We start from the raw sequence: 24,587 nt of genomic DNA, 5'->3' as shown, positions 1-24,587 counted from the left end.
GAAGGGAGGTCAGCGGAGTCGAGCTGGATTCCCTGTATAAATACCCGACCGCCTTGTGTCTTTTTTTTCTACACCTCTCAGAAGCCAAGCAGTAGAGCTCCAACATCTCCATTAATGGCGACCAAGGTCTATATAGTGTAAGTATTTAAAGATCTCCTACTTCATTCTCTATGTCCCTCCTTTTCTATGTATCTGTCGATCAATTTCTTTCTCCTTTGGTCCATTGTTTTGTTATGTAATTTCTTTCCCGAGATTTTCTCGCGATTCTTGTAGAATTACGTTAGGTCTTGGACACTCGATTTAATCAACCTCTGGCGTGGATTTATTTATTTTTTTTCGTTTTTCAGGGTGAGATTTTCAGAAAAATTTTGGTGACAAAAAAGGATTTTTACCCTTCTTCTTCTTCTATTGAGTGAACTCGTAGAGCTATCTTTTGTTATTCTCGATTCTGTGGAATTCCGTTCATTCATTCTTTTTTTCTGAGATGATTGTGTAATGATCCGCAATTTGTGAGGGAAGCAACGGATGATATTTTTATTCTCTTTTCTTAAATTTATTCTGTGGTTCTAGTTCTTGAATATATCTGAGAATTTGATCTTAAAAACGAAGATGGAAAAGTTAGAATGTGCCGATCATCTGCGGGTATTAAGGTTTTAGTTCTCTGATTTATGGTTTGGTTCTCGTTCTGGAATGTTAATGAAATTTGATTGGTTATAAAATGTTATGATTTTTTTTCTTAATGATTTCTTGATATGACTTCCAGCTTCATGTGTTGAGGAAACCAACTGTGTCCCATTGTTCCAACTAACCTGTAAAGAAGAAGAAAGCAATGAAAAAAATTCCAATATATAGCTTTATCTTTATGTGATTTAGTTGTTTGGCCGTCTTTGGTTTGTTGGAGCTTAAGGTCCCCATCAGCATGGTAGGTTCGATGTGCATGATGAGTGGAGTTTCTAGATGGATTTTGACTTAAAGGTCGGGTCTATTCTTCATGTCCCTATCAGAATTGTCCTTGGCTGCGTTGTTGCTATGATGTTGATTATTTACCAGAAGTCTCCTATTCTCTCTACATTTCTCTAAATTGTGCTTGTTATAACCAGTATTTTAACAGGCATAAGAAACTTTTTCCTTTTTAAATATAGTTCTATTTGTCAGTGTTGTATATTATTTTTTGCTTGACATATAACTAGTTAACACCCTTTGCAAAGTTTGCATATTGTTAAAAAGATCTCTGTTACATCAACTGATATTTGTTTCTTTGTGTTATTTGCAAGTGAAACCATTTGGACTAGCAGTCACTGGTTTCTAGAAGGCCTGATATAAAATAATACCAGCAGACCTTCAGTTTGTTCATGTTGTATGGATCGTAAGATGATATAGTACAAGGGGTATTTGTCTCTTGCGTAATGATGAGATGAAGAATTCATCTTTCTCAGTCTCCCACTGATTTAATACTCATTTGCCTTTGAATACTAGATAATTGAAGTAATTTCTGTGCAAAGTATTTCAGCGAGTGTATTTACAATTAACTTTAAGATTGGTCTTTTCCGAATGATAAGCAAAAACTTATGTTTTTAGACTCACTTCCAAATTATGTCTGAGAGTTAGCCACGTAATGGTTTGCTCTCGTTCATCTTTCCCGCTGTAATGCTGTAGCTTTCTTTACGCATGCTAGTCCAGCATTGGACCCACAATACCATATAAATGCCGAACTTATCAATACACTAGAAGGTAAAAATCATCTAATTTGACTTCTGGTTTACTTTTTCACTTGTTATCATGAATTAACATTCTTCCCTTTTCAGTTTATTTAGCGACATGATTGCCTCATGCCTTAGAACTATAATGCTTTAATTAATTACTAAACAAAAAATGACACTTTCCCTTTTGTCACTTTGTAATTTTTTAGATACTTGTATTGCTGATTAGCTTTTCGTCTTGATATATTCTGAGCATGCTGCAACTGCCTATTTTCCATTCACTTCTTCTATAGTTAAGCTTCCACTTTGGATATTAATTTAAAGGAAGTTGAAAGGAGATGCGAAGATGCAACAGAACAGATTATGTCAATCTCTTCCCAAATTGTGTTTTCAAATTTGTAGTTTATAGATTAAAAAATATAAAATGAGGTGGCCATATAATCTTCCTTGCTATGTAGTCATCATAATGCTTTTCGAAACAATTTTTTATTCTAACACCGGTGCCATATTTTAATGTGTCTACAGGTACTACTCCATGTATGGACATGTTGAGAAGTTAGCAGAGGAGATCAAGAAAGGTGCCTCATCTGTTGAAGGAGTAGAAGCTAAGCTATGGCAGGTTTGTGCTGTCCAGTCCATCCTAATCTACTTTCAGCATTTGTACATTTAAAGTGTCTTTACTAATCATGGCTTTACCGGCTCTTGTTGACCAAAATTTCTTTCATCTGTCAAATCAAGCTTTGAAAAATTGAAGAGATTTTAGGAATATTAATGTGGATTTGGATGTTAAAGCGTGTAGAGTTAGGTATGAAGCAACATATCTATATTTATTGGGTTGTTGGGTTGATCTTGGCCATTATAAACAGATGTGGGTTCTGGAACTATGTAGCCTTTGAACATGCCTGTAAATGAAATCTAATACCCTTTGGTACCATGCATAAGAATTATGTGTGAGCTTATTTCTATATGATTGTGGACTCCCAAGCAAAACCATTTTCTCTGGTTATGTTGGATGGTGCAAAACCTATTAACACAACGGAGTTGAGTTTGGTACATCCACTAAATGCTGATTTTGTAGATTGATAATGTTCTTTGTATAGCTATAAAATTAGAAGTGAATTTTTCTGTTCTCATCTCCTCGTAAATGAAAAACAGTTTCTCATTGTAGTCCCAATTATCCTTTCAGTCTTCCACCCTCATGCTAAACTGTATCTGTTTCTTCTGCAGTGATAGTATCGGCTGGCATGTCATTCTGTAAGTATGGGTGTCTTGAAAACAATTCTTTCAGAGATGATGCACATGTTTTCAATGGTTGGGTCCGTGTTTTTCAAAGCCCACTCAAAGTTCATGCTGAAAGTTGAAATATCTATCCTTTGTTTTAGTGAAGTGCTAATTAGGAACTAGAAGTTTTCTTGGTAAATGAGGTGCAGTCTCTTTTGGGTAAAGAGGTGATTGCACCGGCAGCAAGTTTCAATTTGTAGGCATTTATAATAAAGCATATTGATGCATGTTCATCTTGGTAATTATGTGATATTAACTTGAGTTTAACTTTGACTGAACAGGTACCTGAAACACTTCCTGAAGAGGTTCTTGCAAAGATGAGTGCACCACCTAAGAGTGATGTACCAATCATCACACCAAATGAACTTGCGGAGGCCGATGGGTTAATCTTTGGGTTCCCAACCAGATATGGTATGATGGCAGCACAGTTCAAAGCGTTTCTTGATGCAACTGGAAGTCTCTGGAGAATGCAGCAGCTTGCAGGGAAGCCTGCAGGAATCTTCTACAGCACTGGATCTCAAGGTGGCGGACAAGAGACTACCCCGTAAGCTCTTATTGGGCTCTGTTATTTCTTATGAACAATTTGGACTTCTTGAATTGCTTATATACACTATTGTAGCATGTCCTGAAATTCTCCAGCCTGCTATTCAGCACAACAACATTTTCTGGACTTAAACAAGATTATGGTTCCAGAAAAATGAACTCTGTTGCCTTGACAACCTTTATCTCCAACAACTTGTCCTTTTGAAGCATTATGTTTCACTGGCTGTGCCATATATGTGAAATATATAATTCCCATGCATAAAACTTCTCCTTAAAGACAGCCTTACCGTGTATTGTTGCCAAGGTCGCACTATTACAATGAATATTGCCTCAAAATTTCATATATTCAATCCAACTTTAGAAGTTGGGTCAAATGATTCTTGTTTGACGATTAATTGCTATCCAAATTTGTAAGCATATTGGGCTTTTCCAATTCCACCATTTCCATCCTTCTTCTTTATTGTTGTTATCCAAGTCATCACCCATATAAATATCACTAACTTGAACCTAGTTTAAATTTCTTAAAAAAAATAAAAATTTGAAAACCTAGTAAAGTTTTGTTTTTACATCTGTCCTTACCTTTTACAGGTCTCCATGATTCCATAACATTTTTAAATCATTATTTATGTGGAATTTTGGCAGGCATCACTCCAATAATAAATTGAAGAAAGAAACAGTGCTGTTGTCTTGACATAACATTACTACCTCTAGATTATGCAATGTTATTTTTTCAAAAATATTTAATTTTGTATAACAATTGCAAAACAAACAGATTTTTTTTCACTATTTTCTCATTTGCAGTTTAACAGCCATAACTCAGCTGGTCCACCATGGAATGCTCTTCGTGCCCATTGGATACACTTTTGGAGCTGGTATGTTTGAGATGGAGCAGGTGAAGGGAGGCAGCCCCTATGGAGCTGGCACGTTTGCTGGGGATGGTTCAAGATGCCCAACTGAGCTTGAACTGGAGCAAGCTTTCCACCAGGGAAAGTACTTTGCTGTCATCGCAAAAAAGCTCAAGGGTTCTGCCTGATCTGCTCATACCTCCATACAAAATCATTTCCAATTTTATATATCTCGGTACAGTCTTTCTTTTGTCGTTTACCATTGGGTCAAAATAATTATGGGTGTTGTTAAATTTTTTAGCCAGTGAGCTTTGATATATATCTTCTGTCGGTACAATGGCTCTTAGATAAAGTTGGCTGTTGTGTTAATGGTAATATAATGTAATTCCTTTCTGCTATGAAAAAGTATCTATTTGTCGATCACCTCTGTTTGTTCATTTGTTTTTCTAAGCAGCACTTTAAATGGTTAATCATCTTTTGTTAGTTGACAGGAAATTATCACATATTAATAGTCAAATTTTGTTTCTCACTGCCTTCCTGAAATGCTGCATTGATGAGAGCATCCTTCAAAATCAGAATTTTATTTATAGTGACTTTTCCCATGAGATTCTGACTTATTATAATACGACTTTAAGGCTGTTTTTCTCTTTTTTTGGAATGAAAATGTTGCTTATACATATATTACGGGGACTCTATTTTGTCCTGTTTTTGCTGTAATTCTGGTATCCAGAGTGAACATAGAAAGAAACTTTAAATTTGGACTATGTTTTGGAGCAAAATCCACCACATTCAGCTCTTTATCATGAACCATAACTTTCAGAGTCACGACTTTCTCATAAGCATTCATTTTCAGCATCCCAAGCATCAAACAAAGTTTTCAACAAGTACAACCACCCTCAAGGGACTCATTGGATGCAGTAGATGTGGACCTATGATGATATTTGGATCTTAAAATAGGATGGTTAAAATAAAAATTTTATTTTTGGCTAAGATTTGGATTGGGCATGTTTTCCACATTGGGAGGAATTGAGTAACACAATAGAAAAAAGATATAGAAGTTGAGATCTAATTTCATGAAAACTTTTAACTTTTTCACTATAGTCGTAACCTCTTCTAACGAGAAAAGAAATCCACCCTAGATTTTATAAAAGTGGACCTCACTGGTATAAATAAAGGAATTGTGTAACAAATATTTTTTGATAAAAGTAAAGAGCTTACAGGCAGACTCTCGAATTTCTTAATATTTTTGTTATTTTATTTTGAGAGATTTGAGTCAAGCAGGTTGATGAAAGATCTTTTTTCTCTTTGATATGATCAATTTCATGAGACCCTGAGATAATGTGCATGCAGAATGATCATGATATCACCATAACTTTTACAAATGGCGAATCTTATTAATGAGTAGACCCGCTCACCGGTTGGCAACCCATCAGTCCCACTCAAGCCCAAAGCCTCTTGAGCGGGGTTGGACCAAGCTTTTAGCCCTAGAATGTCAAACAGGGCTGAGAAAATAAACTTGTTTATTAATTGGGCTGGGCTTGAGGAAGGCGATTAAAGCCTGGCCCAAGCTCGGACTGGCTTGAAACTTTTTTAATAGTTGGTTTTCATAATTAAATTTAATGGGAGAAAATATAGAATCTTAAAATACCTATTATTGAGTTTTGAAATTGCTATTCAAAATATTTAGTTATTGATATTTACCATTTTAATATTTTTTGGTATTTTTTATTAATTGGAAAAATGTAAAGGGTGTCTGCTAGCCGTGGCAGCACAGGATCCGGGCCTAAACAAACTGGGCTAAGCTGGCCCGATTTCAGAACATAATAGATTGGAGGAAAGGTTGGACATTTGAAATGGAAGTGAACCAGTTTAACATGCCTTGGGCTGCTAGGATTGATAGCTATAAGAGACAGCGAGCCTAAATTGTTGAGGCAATTGCTTTACAAAACCATCGTGTACCGGGTCGGCAATTAGTCGGTTTTCTCCTGATTCCAAGTCTGGCCCAGCCAATCTTGGCCCATTTGGATGGTGGTTCCCGTCCGGGCTTCATTCCGTCGTCTGATAGGAGTAAAGCAGTATTTATAGAAAGTCGACTTTTGCTCTTTGATGGCCGTCTCAACAGAGCATCATTGAAAAGTTGAGCAATTAACACGTTCTTAGGATGTGCCATCTAAGTATGAAAACATCCATTGACATTGAAATTGGTCCGTCCATAGCAAATTTGATATTAAGATGTCAAATTACCACTCCACATGTAACTATACTTCAACCATGTGATCTCTGCATGGAAGAAAACTACTTGCCCTGGCTATCTAAACAAACACATATGTTCATGTTCTTTAAAACAATGGCTTGAAGTGCTTTGAATTTGGCATTTATAATAATATGACTGTCCTGTCTGTCACCATGGTTTAATGGATATCCTTTTCTCTTGATTCATATGGTTTCAATTCCAATCATATTTGTTACTCTAGTCTTTACCAACTTTGCAGAACTAAGTGGGTAGCATAAGTGGCTTATCTAATCTTTTTACCTACCCACATGACCTAAGGTCCCATTTGATTGGGGGAAATTTCGTATAAAAAAATAAATCCCATAACACATTACTATGTTTGGTACAAAAAGTGGATGAGAAAGATGGAAAAATAAATGATGGATCCCATATCTATTTTTCTGATAAAGAAAGTAAACCAAATACCATCACGATAGTATTTATTTCTAGTAGTATTTATTTTTTCATACTAGATTACCAAATAGAGAAATTTTTTTAAAAAAATCATTTCTTGACGAAAATAACCTCAGTTATATTATATAATTAATATTAATATAGTATATAAATATTATATTAATATATTTATGATTAATACTATTTATAAATAATAATATTTAATATATAAATATATTTATTAATAATTATGAATAAATAATTAAAAAATATTTATTAATTTTCAATAAATCTAATATAGAATTTATTAATAATTAATATATTTATTTATATACTAAACAGTCTAAAATTTATTTATTATAAGAAATATATTTTCTAATATATATAATTAAGTTAAAAATGTTTAATAGCTCATATAAATATTTAAAAATTTAAAAATGTTATTACTTAAATTGTTCATTCAAGGATATTAAGCGATTTGGCAGCATTCCTATATAACATTATCTCTAATCAAAACATTATAATCTTTTTCCAATGTCATTTTTCAAAGTAATTTTTTATCCTATCAAATGTAGTAAAATTTATTTTACTCCGCAATCATTTTTTCAGATAAATAGTTCTTGGAAATCATCAAAATACTCCATAATCTAATATCCCCAATCAAATGAATCCTAAATATCAAACACAATTGCTTTTGTACCTTGGAATTGAAACAAATATATTCAATTAGTCCCACAGACATAGTAAGAATATGCTGAAAAACTTAATTCCCTTGGAAACATCCATGTAGAAGGTTAGTGCATGCAACTTCATTTATGACAAACCAAAGTTTTTTTGGGGACTATCAAGATCCTGTATAAAGTCATAAAATTGCTATATCTTCCTGCTTCGAATTTTGGCAGATTCGACCATTTCTTCTTACCAAGTTATAATGCTTAATCCTGTGATTTCTCTAAATCAAAAGAACCTTTCGCTACACTTATTCCCTTGCAAGTTCCTTAAGGGGTTTTGCTTACATTTTTTTTTTTAAAAAAAAGATAAACATGCTGTCTTCTATTCATGTGGAGCATATGCACGATTAGAGCTTCTTTATATTTATCCACAAATTTCTGTACATGAGTTCAAAATTCCTTGGAGTTCATAGGTCATGGTTGGTCACAGTAGCTACAGAAATAATCTCAATCCACCATATTGAATCCCTAAAATCTGCCTTCCCTATACTAAATTAGATTGATACAATAATTCTGAAAACTCGTGTGGATATATATTTGGTCTTATATTAGCTATGCATTGAGTAGATCTTATATACTTATATAGAATCAAGAAACCTAAATATTACTTTATGACAAACTTTTTAATGTGGGGTCCTAAGTTGTTATAAATAGTATCAAAACAGATCTGGCTGATAAATACTATAATACGGGCTTATGGTCATGGTATTTGTAATTGGATTTGTGGTATTTGAGGGATTTAAACACATCCGGTCCCATAATTTGACAACAATGCTAGAAATAAAATGGGAGAAGTATGTGACAATCCATGCAAATTTGTGCATGATCTCACCTTGCTATTTTCTTACTATGAAAATTACACTCTTCTTAGTCTTAAAAAGGAAAGTACAACCATCGATCCAATGGAGTGGGAAAAGTTGAATGAAGTGATTTTCCTCTAAAGGTGGAATAGTGATGACATGGAATATTTCACTCAAACTAGAGCCAAGCATGATGATACCGCAATAACCATGACGTAGCCTTGACAATTGGCTCCCCAACAAAACCTTGCATCCTTGTCCAAACATTTCAGAATCCGTTGCCACTTAAATCAAGACATCCTCCTTGAGCTATTCTATACTTAATATCTGTATTTATATATTATATTATTATAATGTGAACTTTGGAGGGTTCCACTCCAACCTTCGACTCCAGAAATATTCTGTTTCTTAACACCAAAGTGCAGCCCAAGGTCCACTCTAGCACCAACTCCGACTCCTTTTTAAAATACTGAGGCGGAGCCACTCTGCATCTAAAATTCCACCCTTTTCCCCTGTTTTCCAAGCACTTGCTCCAGAGTCTATAACTCTTCAGCAAGCTACCCATCTTGTGTACTTTTCTCATGCAGTCAGTGATATGTATTCCACACGCAGAGTGCTGGAAGCTCGAAACGTAGAGGTGTTTTTATTATTAAGATGGTGCTATATATAATATTATTATCTTAATATATTACATTACATTACATTATATTATATACATAATTACTAGTATAGATTATTACAATTCAAATAGTATGTTATGATATTATTCTTTAATACTGATATCATATTACAGTATTGATACAAATCATATAGAGTATGCCATAATACTATACTATATATTATATGATATATCATATTGTTATTTAATATTGATATTAAATTTAAAATATTAATATTGACATACAAAATATGTCGTGATATCTCAAGGATAATTTCAACATTTTAGAGAAATTTGATAGTTTAAATTTTTGTTTATTTTAAAAATTTCATCAACCAAATAGAATCTTTAAATAGCCAATATAGCTAAGCCACGTAGCATTTCTTCTGTCCTACCAAACATCACTAAGTTTAACAAAAGAACAACCTTTGGTGTTATTTACTATTAACTTTTTGATCTTAATAAAAATCATATAAAGCATTATATAATACTCTATTATTATAATATATGATACAATAAATCATATATGATATTATTCTTTAATATCAAAATTATATTTAAAATAATAACCCAAAATATTTTCTAATATATCAAGGATAATTTTGTTATTTTAGAAACATTTGATAGTTTATTCTAATTTTTAGCTTATTTTGAAAATTTTGACAACCAAACAGAATTTGACAAATAGCCAGTGTAGCTAAGTCTCCTAACATAACTTTCCTTATTCCCATTTTTCTTAATTTCCTACCAACGTCACTAAGTTCAAAGAAGGAATAGTCAGTGGTGTTATTTACTCTTATTTTTGATCAACATGTTAATAGTCATCAACACCAAAGTTCTACCTTCGTCAAGATAGCCAAAAAGTCAATAGTAGCTGTACCTTCTCTGATCTTAAAGTATTTACTTAGAAAAAAAAAATAAAAATAAAAACATGAGAAAAATAGCAAGATTATTGACTTTTAACTGGAAGGTTTTCTATAATTTCTCTTAACCATATCAATGACTGAACTCTTAAGCGTATTTGCTTTTATGAAGTTAGAATATATATATGTACCATGAATGTTTTAGCTACTTAAAATGATCAGTAGTTATATATGGAATCTTTTGCTTTATTTTTTTTGAGAAAAATAGTTATGAACATGATTGGTTTATAAATTCAAGAAGGTCAGCAAATCTTATGAGATCGAGAAATCTCTAGCAAATTATTTCCTGATCATTAAGAATTAAATCTCTTGAAATATGAATATAACAAGTTCCATAACGAGCATATCCAATATAACATTCATAGCAGTTATGGTTCCATAAGTTATACCCATGCTGACTAAAAGCAAATTTAGGCCACTGAGAGTTAATTATCACTAGAAACTTCCTCCTCAAAGCATCCATTTTGCCTAAAAACACACTGAGGAGTCATCATTCTCAAGTCTCATAGATCTGAAGCATAGCAAACAGCAAGACTCCAGAAGCAGAGCCCCCCACACGGAGAAAACAGGCTATCTTTCTACCTTGCAAATGCCGTACGCTTTTTCTTTTCCAAAGTTAAATCCCCCTCTTACTGTCCTCAGCCATCTGAGTCCAACGGAGGTCTGCACTTTCCCCATTTCACAATCAAAAAGTAAACGTAAATGCATTTATTCTTTTTCCTCAAAAAGAAATGGTTCCTCGAGCGAGAAAAATATCTTCAAATTAATTTAGAATTCCAGTACATCATTCAAAACAGAAACTATCACAACTCAGGACCTCACCCGAATTCGCTAATCAGAAGATGATATTTGGATTCCTTGACCTTTTGTAAGTACCCAAGATCTACTCAGCAAGTAACCGATATGAGACTAAACACATGCTTACATGAATTCTCACATATTTCTCTCATTTAAGCCATAATATCCTCGTCAGGCTAAAGATTCAAATCAATTCAAACTTAATCACAAGTGCTACAATCGATCTGTAGTCAGTCTCTATAAGCATGTGCTACAGTGTTCTCTGGTTGTCCTCTAGTTCACATGGGTCATGGACTGGATCTGCTTTGATACTATTTGTCACAGCTCAGAGTTTCACACAAAATAACTAGGCGAAAGATTTTATTTAGATTTTTTGATTTTATATAGGTATCTAAGATATATCCAGTATATAATTGATATGAGACTAAACACACGTCCATACGAGCCGTTAATGATACCCTTTCAAACCAGGATTTCATTTTTGGTATGTCAACCTGAAATTCTTCGGCCACCAAAAACTGACAACTGTCGTTCAGCATCACAAAAGAGCCAAAAGAAAAATTTAAAAGCCATACTGCAAGTGGGACAACGACAAGCCTGTATCCCTGACACCCCATTCCTTCAGGGAGTGCATGTTTAGGCCAAGCATTATTTTTGGTCTATTCAAGGTAAGTTTGTGGAAGTGCTAAATGCATGCATTCATGTTCCCAAGAAATGTGGCTGAAGGTTAAAGTTATGCTCCATTTTGAATGAAACTTCGAGTTTCATCAGGCTCTCTTACTGCTATAGATTCCAAGCACTTACAAAAGAAAATGAAAAGAAAGGGTCTTAAACTAAAATTTAGGTTCGTATATGGTTTTGATAGCCCATTGAAATTGCATTGTCTTCCCTCTTATTTTTTTTTTTTTTGGGTAAAATCATCTTCTCTCTTCAGCATCTGAACTTTAACCATAAATATGGCAGAATTCAAGTTGGGGTGATTTCAGATAGGCTTTGAAAGAACTATCTTTTCCTCCTATGTTGTGTAACTGCTCTCAGTCTTTATCCAAATAAGAAGTTTGAAACCGAGGGAGAAAGATCGGCTTATTGCTTCTTCCTGCGGGACTCGGGCCGAGTCAACCCAACCTGGCGAGCTGGGACGAGACGGGTGGAAATCGACCCCGCCTTCGATTTTGGGCGATTGGGCGCGAGGAAATAGCGAGAAAGCCGGTCTTTCCTCTATTTCTTCCCTCTTATTTTCGTGGCCATGAAGCACTTTCCTTGTGATCTCTCTTAATCTCCTCAACTGCTGCTTTATCCTCCATTTCTCCTTCGTCCCTACTCTACCCGGAGCCATCTTGTCGGGCGATCTATCAACATCGCTCTTCTCCCCTGCATCGACCTTGCTTCAGAGATAGATAACCATGTCAGACTCCATCCTTTCACTCTACCTCCGCCCTCCTTTCACTCTCCCTGTGGCGCACTCGGGTTTTCCAGCGTGATCGTCGAATCTAGCCGCTCAGTAGTGGTTGATGTTGATCACGGCTCCATGGCCCTGTTTCACAACAGGGCATGCCCTGTGCCGTGAGACCGAGCCTGAAAGACCCCCCTAGTTCCTCTGGTCCTCTCCTCCTTCCGGCCGCTGATCGTGCCACCGGCATCCTCACCGGCCTCGCCGGACACGAGGTGGCAGACTTGAGCTCTCTTCTCCCTGGTCATGTTACGTGGCCGAGAACCCTGTTCAGCAGCCGTGGATCCATTCTCATCTCAGATTGGAGAGGCTCGAGCCTCATACCCTTCGGTCTTCCGACTCCTCCCCTCGCCATCATTTGCTACCGGCATGGTTGACCCCGCCGCCTGCCTCATAGAATCCCCTGTTACTCCTCCTCTTTGCAGCCTCCTTGTTTCTCTTCTTTGCCCGATCAATCCGGCAGCCGCCGCCGCCACTGTTGCCATCTCTTGGCCGGCGGCTCCTCTCTCTCCCTCTCGGGCAGCTGAGGCCAGCAAGGTGGACCTCTGCCTGCTTAGTCTCTCTCTACCTCTCTCTCTCTCCTCCTGTGTACCATCTCAATCGTTCGACCATGTGATGACCGCCTACGGATCAATCCTCATCCTGCTTCAACCGATCGAGCCATCATTGTCTTCTTAGATCAAACCCTTTTCTTTAACCTTCTTGGTTGTAGATTTGATCAGTTTCGGACCGCTAGCTGCTACCATCCAGCAGGCCTTATTCTCTCTCTTTTTTTATTTTCATCATTATTTCTCGTTCATTAGTTTTGATTTCATGTAAGAATGCGATCATCTAATCAAGGAGCAGGCTAGCGAGATGGGTTCTACACCCGAACCCTCAAATTATATGGGTAAAATCTAATCTCTTTAATTATTTTAATTTTGCTATTTAGTTTGGGGCCAACATACAGAGTATAGTTAGTTTTGTTGTATTTTGATGAGAATTATTGGCTTTCTAATTTCGTTAAATATTAATATCACATTGATTGGATATATTAGGGGTACACACGAATTAGTAGATGTTGGGCTTAGGTTTTCTCGTTAGTAGGTATAAGAATGCCCTTTGTATACTTACTTATATGAATGTGTCATTCTAATATATGGATGTGCAATTCCAATATGAGTATGTATATTATAGAAAATCAATAAGCTTGATCGTGTATGGAAAGTGACAATAATGCCGCATATTGTGATATGAGCATGTGGTACATAAATTTTCTTAGAAATTGATACTATTTTTCATTCTATAATGTAAGTATTTATTATAAGGCTTTCCTTGCTGCCTGAAAATGGGCATACTAGAAAGCTTGTTTACATGACATGCTACCAGTGTTAAATTAGGCAGAAAGATAGTAATCGAAGAAAGGATATCTTGACTTTTATGAACTTCACCACTGTCACACCACTGTTTGAGAGATGTAGATTTGGATAGGGATAGATGTGTAGCCTAGGCTATGGTAGCAGAAATCTAAGTTAACACTACTTCTAAGGTATGAAAAAGTAAAGTGCAGAATAAAATAAAGCTAAAATAAAATAGAATTCATGGACATGAATGCCAAAGGGGTCCTTTTTATATTACAATTTGATATTTATATGTAGCCCCTCTTAACACGTAAGAATGGTGCCACTACTCATTTTGGACACTTATTCTCGCTATTATGTGCCCCATGACCCACTATTACCATACATAATAGAAAGTACTATCCTACTTTTCACGTCATGGGTAGTTGAAAGTTGGGCACCATTACTCACTAGATACCTATCTTTGCTATTGTGCACAACATGAGCCACTATTTTCATGAATGGTAGGTAGTTTGATCACTCCTCCCATGCATAGGCTGTAACTACTAGCTAACTAGCATATCTGGACTCCGCTTTACTAAGACTTCATCTTAGATTGAGAACTTTTTCTTCCTCTGGTGTGCACCATATTCACTCGGCCTGTACTCTTTATATTTCGGCCTGCACGTCCATTGGTATATCAACTTCTTGATCGCAGCCTATCGAGATGTAGTGTAAACAGTAATCATGTTGAGATATTTAATTAATAATTGAAACTTATATAACTGGATTATTGGATGGGGTGCTTTGAACTAGCTATGATAGTATCGATTGCCCCATCACATGCATGTTGGAAATGTGGGATCATTGATTGCCCTATCATGAGCGACAAATGTAGCATTATTGGTTACCTTGTCACAAGCGGGAAACACAACATTATCGATTGCCCCATTATAGGTGGAAATGCGACATTATCAATCATCCAATCACGAGCGAAAAACATGACCAAGGCTCAATCCAAAGCCCAAAATAACTTAATATAATTAATATGCATTCTTGAAAGGAATGGGTGGGTATGAGGTCTAGATTACTTATATTAATTATGATTGCCAATTATGTGTGATATTATGGATAGCCTCATATAGGCAAGAATATAGCACTGTAGATTGCCTCGCCATTTGCGAAAAATATGGCAAAATTGATTTTCTCATTGTAGATGAAAAATGTGACCGCAATTAGTCTAAAGCTAAAAGTAAAAAAATGGGTAAATGCATATAAACCTATTTGGTGAGTGTGAACTTTGGGCTAATTTTGTTATTATCGATTGCTTTGTTACAAGCCAGAAATGTGGTATTATTAATTGCCTACTTGTCACGGGAAGAAAATATATCGGTATTTATTGCCCCATCACAAGTAAAAAACGAGTCTAGGGTTCACCAAAGTTAAAAGATAATTGTTATTGGATCTAGAACATACTAATCAAAAAATGAAAAATAAGTTATTTGAAATTATAGTTGAATGAAATGGTTAATTTAATGTTACATGAAATATCATTTTATGAATAGAAAGTTATTTTGATATATGATGCATATATGCGCTTCCAATTTATTTGTGTTGTGCTCGATTGGTGGAACATAATTTTATGATAATTACATATACTTTGATATTAATTATTTTCTATTTTTATCTTTAAATTATTTATGGATGTGTGTGTCTATGGATTCTTACTAAGTTGTTAGTTTATACCATTTTTTATCTTTCTTTTTAGAGCTATTGGATATTTAGCATCAAGGTTGGAGTTTGCTGGGGAGAGGTTAAAGAAAAAATAAATATTTTGGTACCTCTGGATGTAAAAAAAATATATGCATATTTAGAATGTTCTTTTTCAATAATATTGGGATTATTTGTTTTGGAGATAACGAATTTATTTGGTAATTTTATCTATCTGGAAGGTCTCGCAAATCTAGTAACCTTATACCCTATGAAGTGTGCGACCGAACCTAGATGGCTGGTTGGGGCGTGGCCCATCCAATCAATGCCCTCGAATGTGAGGTTCCTACGAAAGGCATAAAGGCAGCCCCACTTTTCCCTTCCTAAATTATCAAGCATTCTGAGGGGGAGAGAGAGGGAGAGAGTCACAAGCGGGCCACCCTCTGACTTCCACTACCGCTTTCAGAACCATATAAATAAATTTAAAAGTAAGATCCCCAAAACTATACATTGAATTTCTTCTGAGGGGAAAAAAAAAAAAAAAGTGGTGCCAGCCTTTACCGTCGCATCGAACAGGAGCAAAACCCGAGCTTCGTTCCCCTTCTTCACCTTCCACCTCCAATACCCTTATGCTGAATTCAGCGACGAACATAAGGTCCCCACCTCCAAAACCTTTTCACAAAAACCTGCCAAATTTAGCACCTGTTCCGATTCGGTAATCCTGGCCACCTCTTAATACAACGCTCTTTTGATTATTCCCTCCAAAGTTCTCTACTCCATGGCCAGCCTCATATCATTCTCCTTGTAGCTGTCCCAACTTAGCCTGTCTTTGAAGGGTCCCCTCCTTTCCCTTCGCTTCTCTTTATCTTTCCTTTACTGGGTTTTTGTTCTTTCTCCCCAGACGACAAAATGCCATATGTGTTTTTCCTTTTTTTTTTTGTTCCCCTTTTCTGTAATCTATCATTCCCTACCTTGCTTTGGCTTGACAACATTCTGCACATGAGTGGTTTTCCTCCTCCCTCAAAACCCTAACTCCTCCCTACCTGAAGGTTCCTCCAAAAGTCGGATGCCAGAAGTCAGCTGTGGTCTCACTGGCCATGGGGTAAGTGATCGAGATTGGAACAAGGCACAGCCCTCGGCTTCTAAGGTCTTGCTTCGGTCCGTCACCATTCTTTGACTTGTCCGAGCCCTTAACAAATCAATGCAACAATATTAGTATGCAATCACCAGCAGTCAAGGGAGGAATCCAACTAAATTAATTGACAAAAGTTTAAAAGATTTTAGTACCTGCTGGTGCTGCATGGGATGCCCATTCTTTAAATATGGAGTGCTTAAGACCTGACATTCTTAAAAAATGTTAATATATAGTTTGAGAGAAATAACCAATGTTAGTACTAGAAGATGGATAATTGGTGTGATAGACATATGCAAACCAGAAGGCATTGATGAAGAGACTTACACCAACTTGATCATGAAGGAACTTAATGTGCTCGATGGCCTCGTGGAGAACCGATGCGGTGTCGGTCTGAAAAGAAATACGAAACGATTCAGCTAAAAGCAAGGAGCAAGCTTTCACAGAGATACTCGAAGGGAAACTATTCTAGCTATAGTCTCTAAGAAAGTGGTCGAAAAATTGTACCTTTCCAAAAGGTGAAACAAGCTGCTGGAGTGCGGTGATTCTGTCCCCTAATTTCTCTTTCCTGACCTACAAACAAGAAATCTAAAAGCTATCATGCATGTTTAGAGAGAGAAGAACAGAAAAAGGATCCAACTGCCATTAATTAAGATCTCCATCGGATCGCCCACCGTACCTTGAAGGTCGGTAATGGCAACGGTGACTCGATTCGAGGCTTTTTGGATGTGGGCTCGCTGCTGCCACTTTTCTTTGATGGAGAGGAACACGAATCTCGAACTCCTTCGGAATTCAGCTTAAATGATTCAAAAAAATATATCATAAAAGAAGATCAAACTGAGGTCCCAAAAACCCTAAATATCAGCAAGAAAATAACTCGAACTACATCTTCCGAGCTATGATATTCACCTTTGGGGCAAGGTTGCTGCAGCTGGGCTTCTGCTGAAAAGCCTGCGAGACAAATTGGGAAGGCGTGGGAGGGTAAAGCCCCGTTCCCACTTCGCTCATGGAGGCAGCGGAAGCATTCCAAAAGGGAGTGTTGTTGGAGAACTGCAACTGATTGCCAGGTTGCTGCTTTGGAGGAGAAGACTTTAGGAACTGAGGGAAATTAGCCGAAGAGCGTTGCAACAACTCGCTGGAGCTCCCACGATATGCCATCATTGGAGACTGGTAATTTACCAAACGATTGTCATAAACGGACTGTTGCGGTTTGGCATCAGGTTCGAGCAGGCCTTGTAGCATCACAGAAGAACATCCATAGGAGGCCGGAACAAGGGGGTAGCTACTAACACCAGCATCACGAGACTCGTTGCCAGCGCTAAGATGTTGTTGCTCTGATAAGAAAGATTGATTCATGTCCTTAAATAAGTTTGTTGTTGAATCTCCGGTGACCGCATGGACTTGATTGGATTCTACTGATGGTTCTTCCCGGAAATAAGCCCTTGATCTTGGATCCTCTTGGAGCATGGCATGGAAACTGGTCTCAGCTCTTCCACCACTCCTACTACATCAGTTTAAATGGCATGATTAAATGAATCAAAAGGTTCTATTTATATTGAATGAAAAATAAATATTGGAGAACTTATAAGAGGAAGAAGAACTAACAGCAGGGTTTGCGTCCAATCCGTTGAGAGGCCAAAACCGGGCGTTTGAAAGGAAGAATCGATCAAGGGGAGACCGGCATCGGGCGGTGGGAGCTTGTGGGTGTCTCGAAAATTGAGAGAGCTGCCGGAGGCTGAGCCTGCCAACTCTTCACCGGATCGGGCCTTGGGTTCAGCCAACTCGGCCGTCGCCCAGCTGAAGCCCCCACCGCCGATGTCGGTGATCGTAGTTGAAGATGAGACCGAGGCCAGGACATCGGAGCCGGCACTTCTTGCAAGGTTCCACCAGCCCCCACCACTGCATATCCCAGACTGGAAGTCATCTGCCATGGTGATCTCTCTCTTCCCGGCTGTTCTTCTATTCTCCTGTCCTCTTCTGTTGGCTGGGTTATGGTTCCTTGGGGTTTCGGCTTCTGATGGAATGGAAAAGACTGGAGAACCGGAAGTTCCCTTGATATTACGCCTTTGGGATCTGTACGGTTTCGGCAGGAGAAAACCGATTGGGGGGCGCGATGAGGCGGTAGACTTGCTTTTTCATTCCTTAGTGGTCATTATTTCATAGTTTCTTTCGTTTTTAACGAGAAATTTGGTTGTTTGTGTAGAATTAGAATTTATGTATTTGCTTAGGTACAAAGGATTATGATATAGTTTCTTTCTTTTTATCCTTTCAAAGTTAATTACTCACCCCTATATAGTTGACCTGGCTTTCTTGGTTACTATGGGTTACGGAAGGTTCCAAAATCTTCTTTTGTCTGTAACTTGATGGAGAGAAAGTGTGTGTGTGTGTGTGTGTGTGTGTGTGTGTGTGTTCATGTTGGCATCCAAGAGGGCTTTCTTCATTAATCATCTCCATTCCACCTGCAGACCTGATTGAAAAGAGTATTTATAAGTGTTAAAATATTTCCTCCAACGGCATCACACTGTAATTTGAGGTTTTTGTAAGCATGCATCATCACATCTTTTAGCTTTTGAAATAGCTATTTGATAGGATAGAAAATTTGCATTTCTGAATATTTTTATTAGTAAATATGGTATTATAGAATCTAAGCTACTTGATTTGCTCAAGACTTCTTAAATGTTCATTAACTCTATATATATTGCAAAAAAGAGATAATCTAGAAAAGAGTTACAACTCAAGATATTTAGAGAATGTTGAGTGCAGACTAATTAATCATAAATGATTTCTCGATTTGACACAAGCCTAAGGAAAAAACAAAAGATAGCAGTTACGAATAAGAGAGAGAAAATATTTACATCAAAAGTTTAATTCGAAAAAATTCATATGGTAATCATATATTTTTTTGTATATGTTGCTTTGTTATATAGACATACAAGTAGATACTACAATATAATAAGACGAATCCAACACAAGACGATATTGTATATCAAGTGGTAAGAAAGTAATAACTCAGAATGATTAATATAATAAGATGAATCCAACACAAGACGATATTTTACACAGCTCATTGCTAACAATGATTAATGTTCATAAAAAAATAAGTTATTCTCCTTATTTGCAGAAAAACTTTTTATGGAGAATAACTCAGAAGTTTAAAGAAAGTAATAAAAATTAAAATTAAATGTTACATAAAATTATAATCATTACATTTACAATAGAAAAAAGGTAACACCAATGGTGGGTAATTTATTTTAAAATTAATGAAACATTGATAATTAGGATTTTTTTTGAGAAGAACCTAGCTTGGAAAAAAAATAAATCCCACAAAAGTATTGCTGTCTAGACCAAATATCAGAAAAAAAGGTACAAAACTCGCTCAACAAGGTCTTTCCCTCTAAAAATCATTCAAACAATAAGAAAGTTAAGGCTAACTTAATACTTTTTTTAGAACCAAGAGAATGGTGTTATGATACACACACACACACACATATATATATATATATATATATATATAATAGTAATGACCTTTTATACCAAAACTTCGGTTCTTTCAACGCAGGTTGACTACAATAGGAAAATTTTCCATATATTTTATTTTTGGAATTCCACGTCAGCTAAGCCGGTGGGAATCATTCCCCGGTTTCCCGGTCGATGAGAGAATAAAATATTATATTTTGTAAGTTATTATAAATTTTAATTTATTGTATATCGCCGACCGCCAATATGTTATCTTCAATAATCAAAACGACCAAAATTCCTTCCGCCTCTGCTCATAGCTTCCACATCCAGGCCTCCTTTTTCTTAAAATTACGGAGTTGCCACTGGGTTTTCTCGTGTCGGTAGACGGATGGGAGCCCGTAGTATCCAGCATCAGTCTAGCGGTACATGATGGATGGATAGATCTGGGCCGTTCACTCTATTTGTCCCTTCGTATTAGGATGGGACGCACGGTAGAAAGCAACATTGAGATGCTCTATTTCTCCTAACATTCTCATGATGTGTCTTTTGGTGGACCGTTCGTCAACTTGTGCTCCTAAATTGACTATCATAGGCTTGATGCCTTTTTTTTAAATAAATTCAAGCAGTTGGAAACCTATTGATCAGTTGGTCTGCATCATTCGGATCCAGATACAAACCACATCTAAGGTAGAAAATCTGAATTAAAAATGGTGTGGGAGATCGGTAATCCGATGAAATTTGAAAGGGTTTTTTCTGCATGAATACCATCCTAAATATCGAATGTTGCATGAATACGCTTCTAAAATTGATATTTGCATGTATACCCTCCTAAAACACTTGCTTTGTTTTTCTATCTTTTTTTTATTCTTATTTTTACAGTTGTACACACGCCATCTAATACCGTTAAAAAATTAACGGTTTTAAATTAAAATAACTAAAATACTTTTAATGAGTAGATGTACAAAAAGAAACATTTATAAGACAATCACGATGAAAAAAAATGTAATTTCACAATTCTATTTTATTTTTAATTAAAATAAATATAGTTTTTTATTAATTAATGGTGTTAGAAGAACCGTTATATTAGGAGAATTTGTACAAAAACAGTGTTTTATGAAGATACAGAAATAAATATAAATTTGAAAAGAGTATTCACTCAAATTTGAATTTTTAGAATGGTATTCATGTAAAAAAATCCAATTTGAAATTGGTAGGTATTCAAATGCACTAGAAATATGTAGTTGATATTGCTTATGAGATGATCTTAATAATGTCAAAGAAATCTATATCACTTTTTATTTTTTGAACATAAAATAATTAATATTGTTGGGTTTTCTTTTTTTGAGAAATATATATATATATATATATATATATATATATAGATTGAGAGCTATATACAGTATAATTACTTAGATTCTGAGTACTAGTAATGCACTACCCAACAATCAAATCCGGACCTTTGATTGCTAAGCCACTGGACAAGCTTAATATCATAGTTATTATCGATCAAATATAAACCTGTCACAATCTTTCTTGAGCAAAATATTTGTCACAATCTTATTAGAATGAACAGATCTTATCCAAATTTGAAACTTCAATTCATCCATCGATTTTATATTTTTGCATACTTGGAATTAAAGATAATCGTGTATGAGAACTGTCTAACTATTTAGTGGACTTTTTTTTTTTCCTTTTCTTCGGAGAGTGGGAAAAGGATGGAAAACTTAGCAGTTATCTAGGTCCAAGTACTTGGAGAAGCATTACCAAGACTCATATCTCGAGCTTCTAGTTGTTAAGTAGAAGGATGAGACCACCAGGGCGAGATCCAGTTTTACAAAATGCCATGTAAAATTTTGCAATAAGGTTCATGAAAACTCTCTGTTTAGATAGGACTAACATGAAACCAATCTTCTTAACTAGCCAACAACAAGGAGTTTTTTGTAGCCATGGATGTCGCACATGATGCATTTAGATGCATGCGAGCAGCCTTTAGATGTTCACCTTCATACATCTTGAAGTACAAGACCCCAAGGCCATTTCCATGAATCTCAAAAGAATCTCCTATTCCCTCTAACTAGCTATGATGATCTATCCAAATAACATGAATAATAGGGCATAGAATTTGTGTCCCTAGATCGCATGTGAATGGTAGCAAAGATTACACAGACGAGAAAGCAAAATCTACGAACAATAAGGTGGGGCTCATTAATGCACCTTCAAGCCTTTAACCCAAGTTATAGGCTGGGGGGTTTGGCTGCATCGAACAAGGGGAAGCACTTTGATTTCCATTGGTAACGAATAAGTTAGGCTTTCAATCATTCACAGGCAAGTTGGGTTCGTTTACTTAAACAGGGGCCTACAATCATTCATAAACTTAGGATTAAAGGGCTACTAAGAACATGTTTATCCATCTCTGTCAATATGATAATCCCTATAAACTTTTCACTTAGCAGCTATCTCATTAGATTAAAAAAGCTTTCGGCTCCATTGCTTCCCAGATTCTGCAACCACTATCAATATTCTTTTTCTATGTTTAGTTTACCTAGGTCCTCCATAAGAGCATATAAATATTACAACCAAATTCCACCTACGTTATTCTAGTGGATATTGTCCCTCAAGATCTCAGGCCTTTTAAGTATCTGATTTCTGAACTGTGGTTCAACAGCTTCTTCAGTGGGCTCCCAAAAAGGAATTGTACCTAACAAGAAGTGATGCAATCATATCAGCTCGATTAACCAGGGCCACATTATAACCCTAACCCTATGGGGTTCTGTATTATGAACTACATCATTCAATTATTGGACTATGTTGATAACTAACTAGATTTGTTCCTGCACAAAATTCCCATCAATTAGATGGTTCTTCTTCTTTGGGATCTTATCCAGCATTACAAGCATATCAAAAATGCTAATATATGCAGTGGTAGAAAACAAAAACATACATGTAATGCTTGATAATATAAGCATATCCTCCCCCCCCCCCCCCCCCCAAAAAAAAAAAAGAAAAAAAAAAACTAAATTGACGAGTCGAATATGTAATGCCACTTTTTCTCAAAAAAAAAAAAAAATCTGGGCTACCACTAATTATCATTTTCATCTCCATAACATGTAACTTAAATTGTAAATGTAAACAATTTATGGAATTTAGATGCTTCACTTTTTTATATTGTGCTATGATAGAGCATGGCCTATGTTTACCTTTCCCTTCGAGAGAAGGAAAGAGGGAAACTCCACCCACATTCTTTGAGGTGGTGAAAATTTTACAAGGTTGAAAATAAATGCTTGATTCCTCTGCATGTAGCTAGAGACACGTTGATGTCATTAAGCAAGGAAACCTGGAATATTTTTCACATTTACTTGAATTTTGTTAGGTCAAAGCCAATAAAACCTCATGCAACTAAAAGCAAGCTTGCCAAAAATAGATTAACATAGTTAGTAGCCAAGTGGAGATCTTAAAAGTATCACTTGTGATTGAATTGAACTAAAAGTAGGCAAGATCTACCTAACAAAGATCATGGCTAACCAGAATAAAGATCTTGGTCACACACCTAGTAATTTGTTTTATGTTGAGCAAAAAAGATTTTAATCTATCTAGTCGAGGAAGAAACACAAGTTCTCTAACCAAGAAAATACAAGCTCTCTAGCAAAGAAAATGAAAAACTTCTTCAAATCCAAGAAGGCCACATAAACCGGGTTGAGAAGCATGCTGATCTAATTACATTCGGACAGCTCCACATGCCATTTTAAAGCAGTATACATGAATTTTAACACATGAATATGCATTCTTGGGCAACGGCAAAGCCTATTCTAATAAACAAACAAACAATAAAAGATTAAAGATCAAGAATACAAGCTATGATCGAGATTATCTAATCCATACCCACATGATGGGTATACTTAGGAGGACTACCTGATAGACTAGTATTATCTTATTCCATATGCAATACAATGATGCACTATACTTTGGGAACGACGCAGAACCTCCTCCCATTATGATACTCTTTTATATGGTAAATTCTTCTTCTTCTGTCATTCTCCTCCCTCTCTAATTTTTATATAACTTAAGGACTCGTCTTGTTCACGGAAAAAGAAGAAAGAAAAGTGAAGAAGAATTACTTGTTTAATTGAAGTTTTCAAAACAAAAAGATAAAAATATAGCATTTCTATCAAAATAAAATTTCAATATTTTATGAAAAAAAATTCATGAGAGACGTAAGAAAATTTACTTTTCCATCAATTGAAAATTAGATTTTTTTTTTTTCAAAACTATTCTAAATTTATCAAAATTTATGAAAAACCTCTTTTTCTTTATTAAAAGCAAAATAAATATTTTTTATAATTTTTTTAGAAAGTATATACTCAACCAAATATATAATATTTTTATATGGTCAACTAAATATATTTAAATTATTTTTTATATCATATTTTTGAAAATTAATTTTTTTAAAATATTTTTTTCGGCCAAACAAAATCCTAAGGCTGTGAATCGCAAAATCGAAGGACCCAGACCGAGGCGGCGCCGGGTGAAGCGAGGGACCGGACACTCGCTGATGTCATGCTTATGACCGGATTCG

At 35.8% G+C, this 24,587-nt stretch overlaps 2 protein-coding genes across 3 annotated transcripts; one reads left to right on the top strand and one right to left on the bottom strand.

Moving 5' to 3' along the window:
- LOC103697120 (NAD(P)H dehydrogenase (quinone) FQR1) lies at nt 1-4,792 on the top strand. 2 transcript variants are annotated; one of them, XM_088704437.2, is made up of 5 exons: nt 71-137; nt 2,226-2,319; nt 2,928-2,954; nt 3,263-3,525; nt 4,326-4,792. In XM_088704437.2, exons 4-5 carry the CDS (start codon nt 3,299-3,301, stop codon nt 4,555-4,557), a joined length of 459 nt encoding a protein of 152 aa, XP_088560563.1. In that variant the 5' UTR covers nt 71-137; nt 2,226-2,319; nt 2,928-2,954; nt 3,263-3,298; the 3' UTR covers nt 4,558-4,792. The 2 variants fall into 2 exon arrangements, with proteins under 2 accessions (XP_008777137.3, XP_088560563.1); XM_008778915.5 differs by lacking the exon at nt 2,928-2,954 and having other exon boundaries at nt 1-137.
- An 11,096-nt stretch (nt 4,793-15,888) lies between these two features.
- On the bottom strand, nt 15,889-18,641 carry LOC103697121 (transcription factor bHLH112-like). Its single transcript, XM_008778916.5, has 7 exons — nt 18,161-18,641; nt 17,465-18,059; nt 17,235-17,351; nt 17,063-17,128; nt 16,883-16,948; nt 16,711-16,761; nt 15,889-16,612 (listed from the first exon to the last, which is right to left on the bottom strand). The coding sequence occupies exons 1-7, from the start codon at nt 18,484-18,486 to the stop codon at nt 16,463-16,465; spliced, it is 1,371 nt and encodes a 456-aa protein (XP_008777138.2). The 5' UTR covers nt 18,487-18,641; the 3' UTR covers nt 15,889-16,462.
- Nucleotides 18,642-24,587: the final 5,946 nt, after the last annotated feature.

Source organism: Phoenix dactylifera, chromosome 9 (genome assembly GCF_051530095.1).
Source record: "Phoenix dactylifera cultivar Ajwa chromosome 9, Ajwa_hap1_PhDact_Kaust_v1.1, whole genome shotgun sequence".
NCBI classification, from domain to species: Eukaryota; Viridiplantae; Streptophyta; class Magnoliopsida; order Arecales; family Arecaceae; genus Phoenix; species Phoenix dactylifera.
Note: the sequence above shows the minus strand (reverse complement) of the source record. Positions and strands in the feature narration are given on the sequence as shown.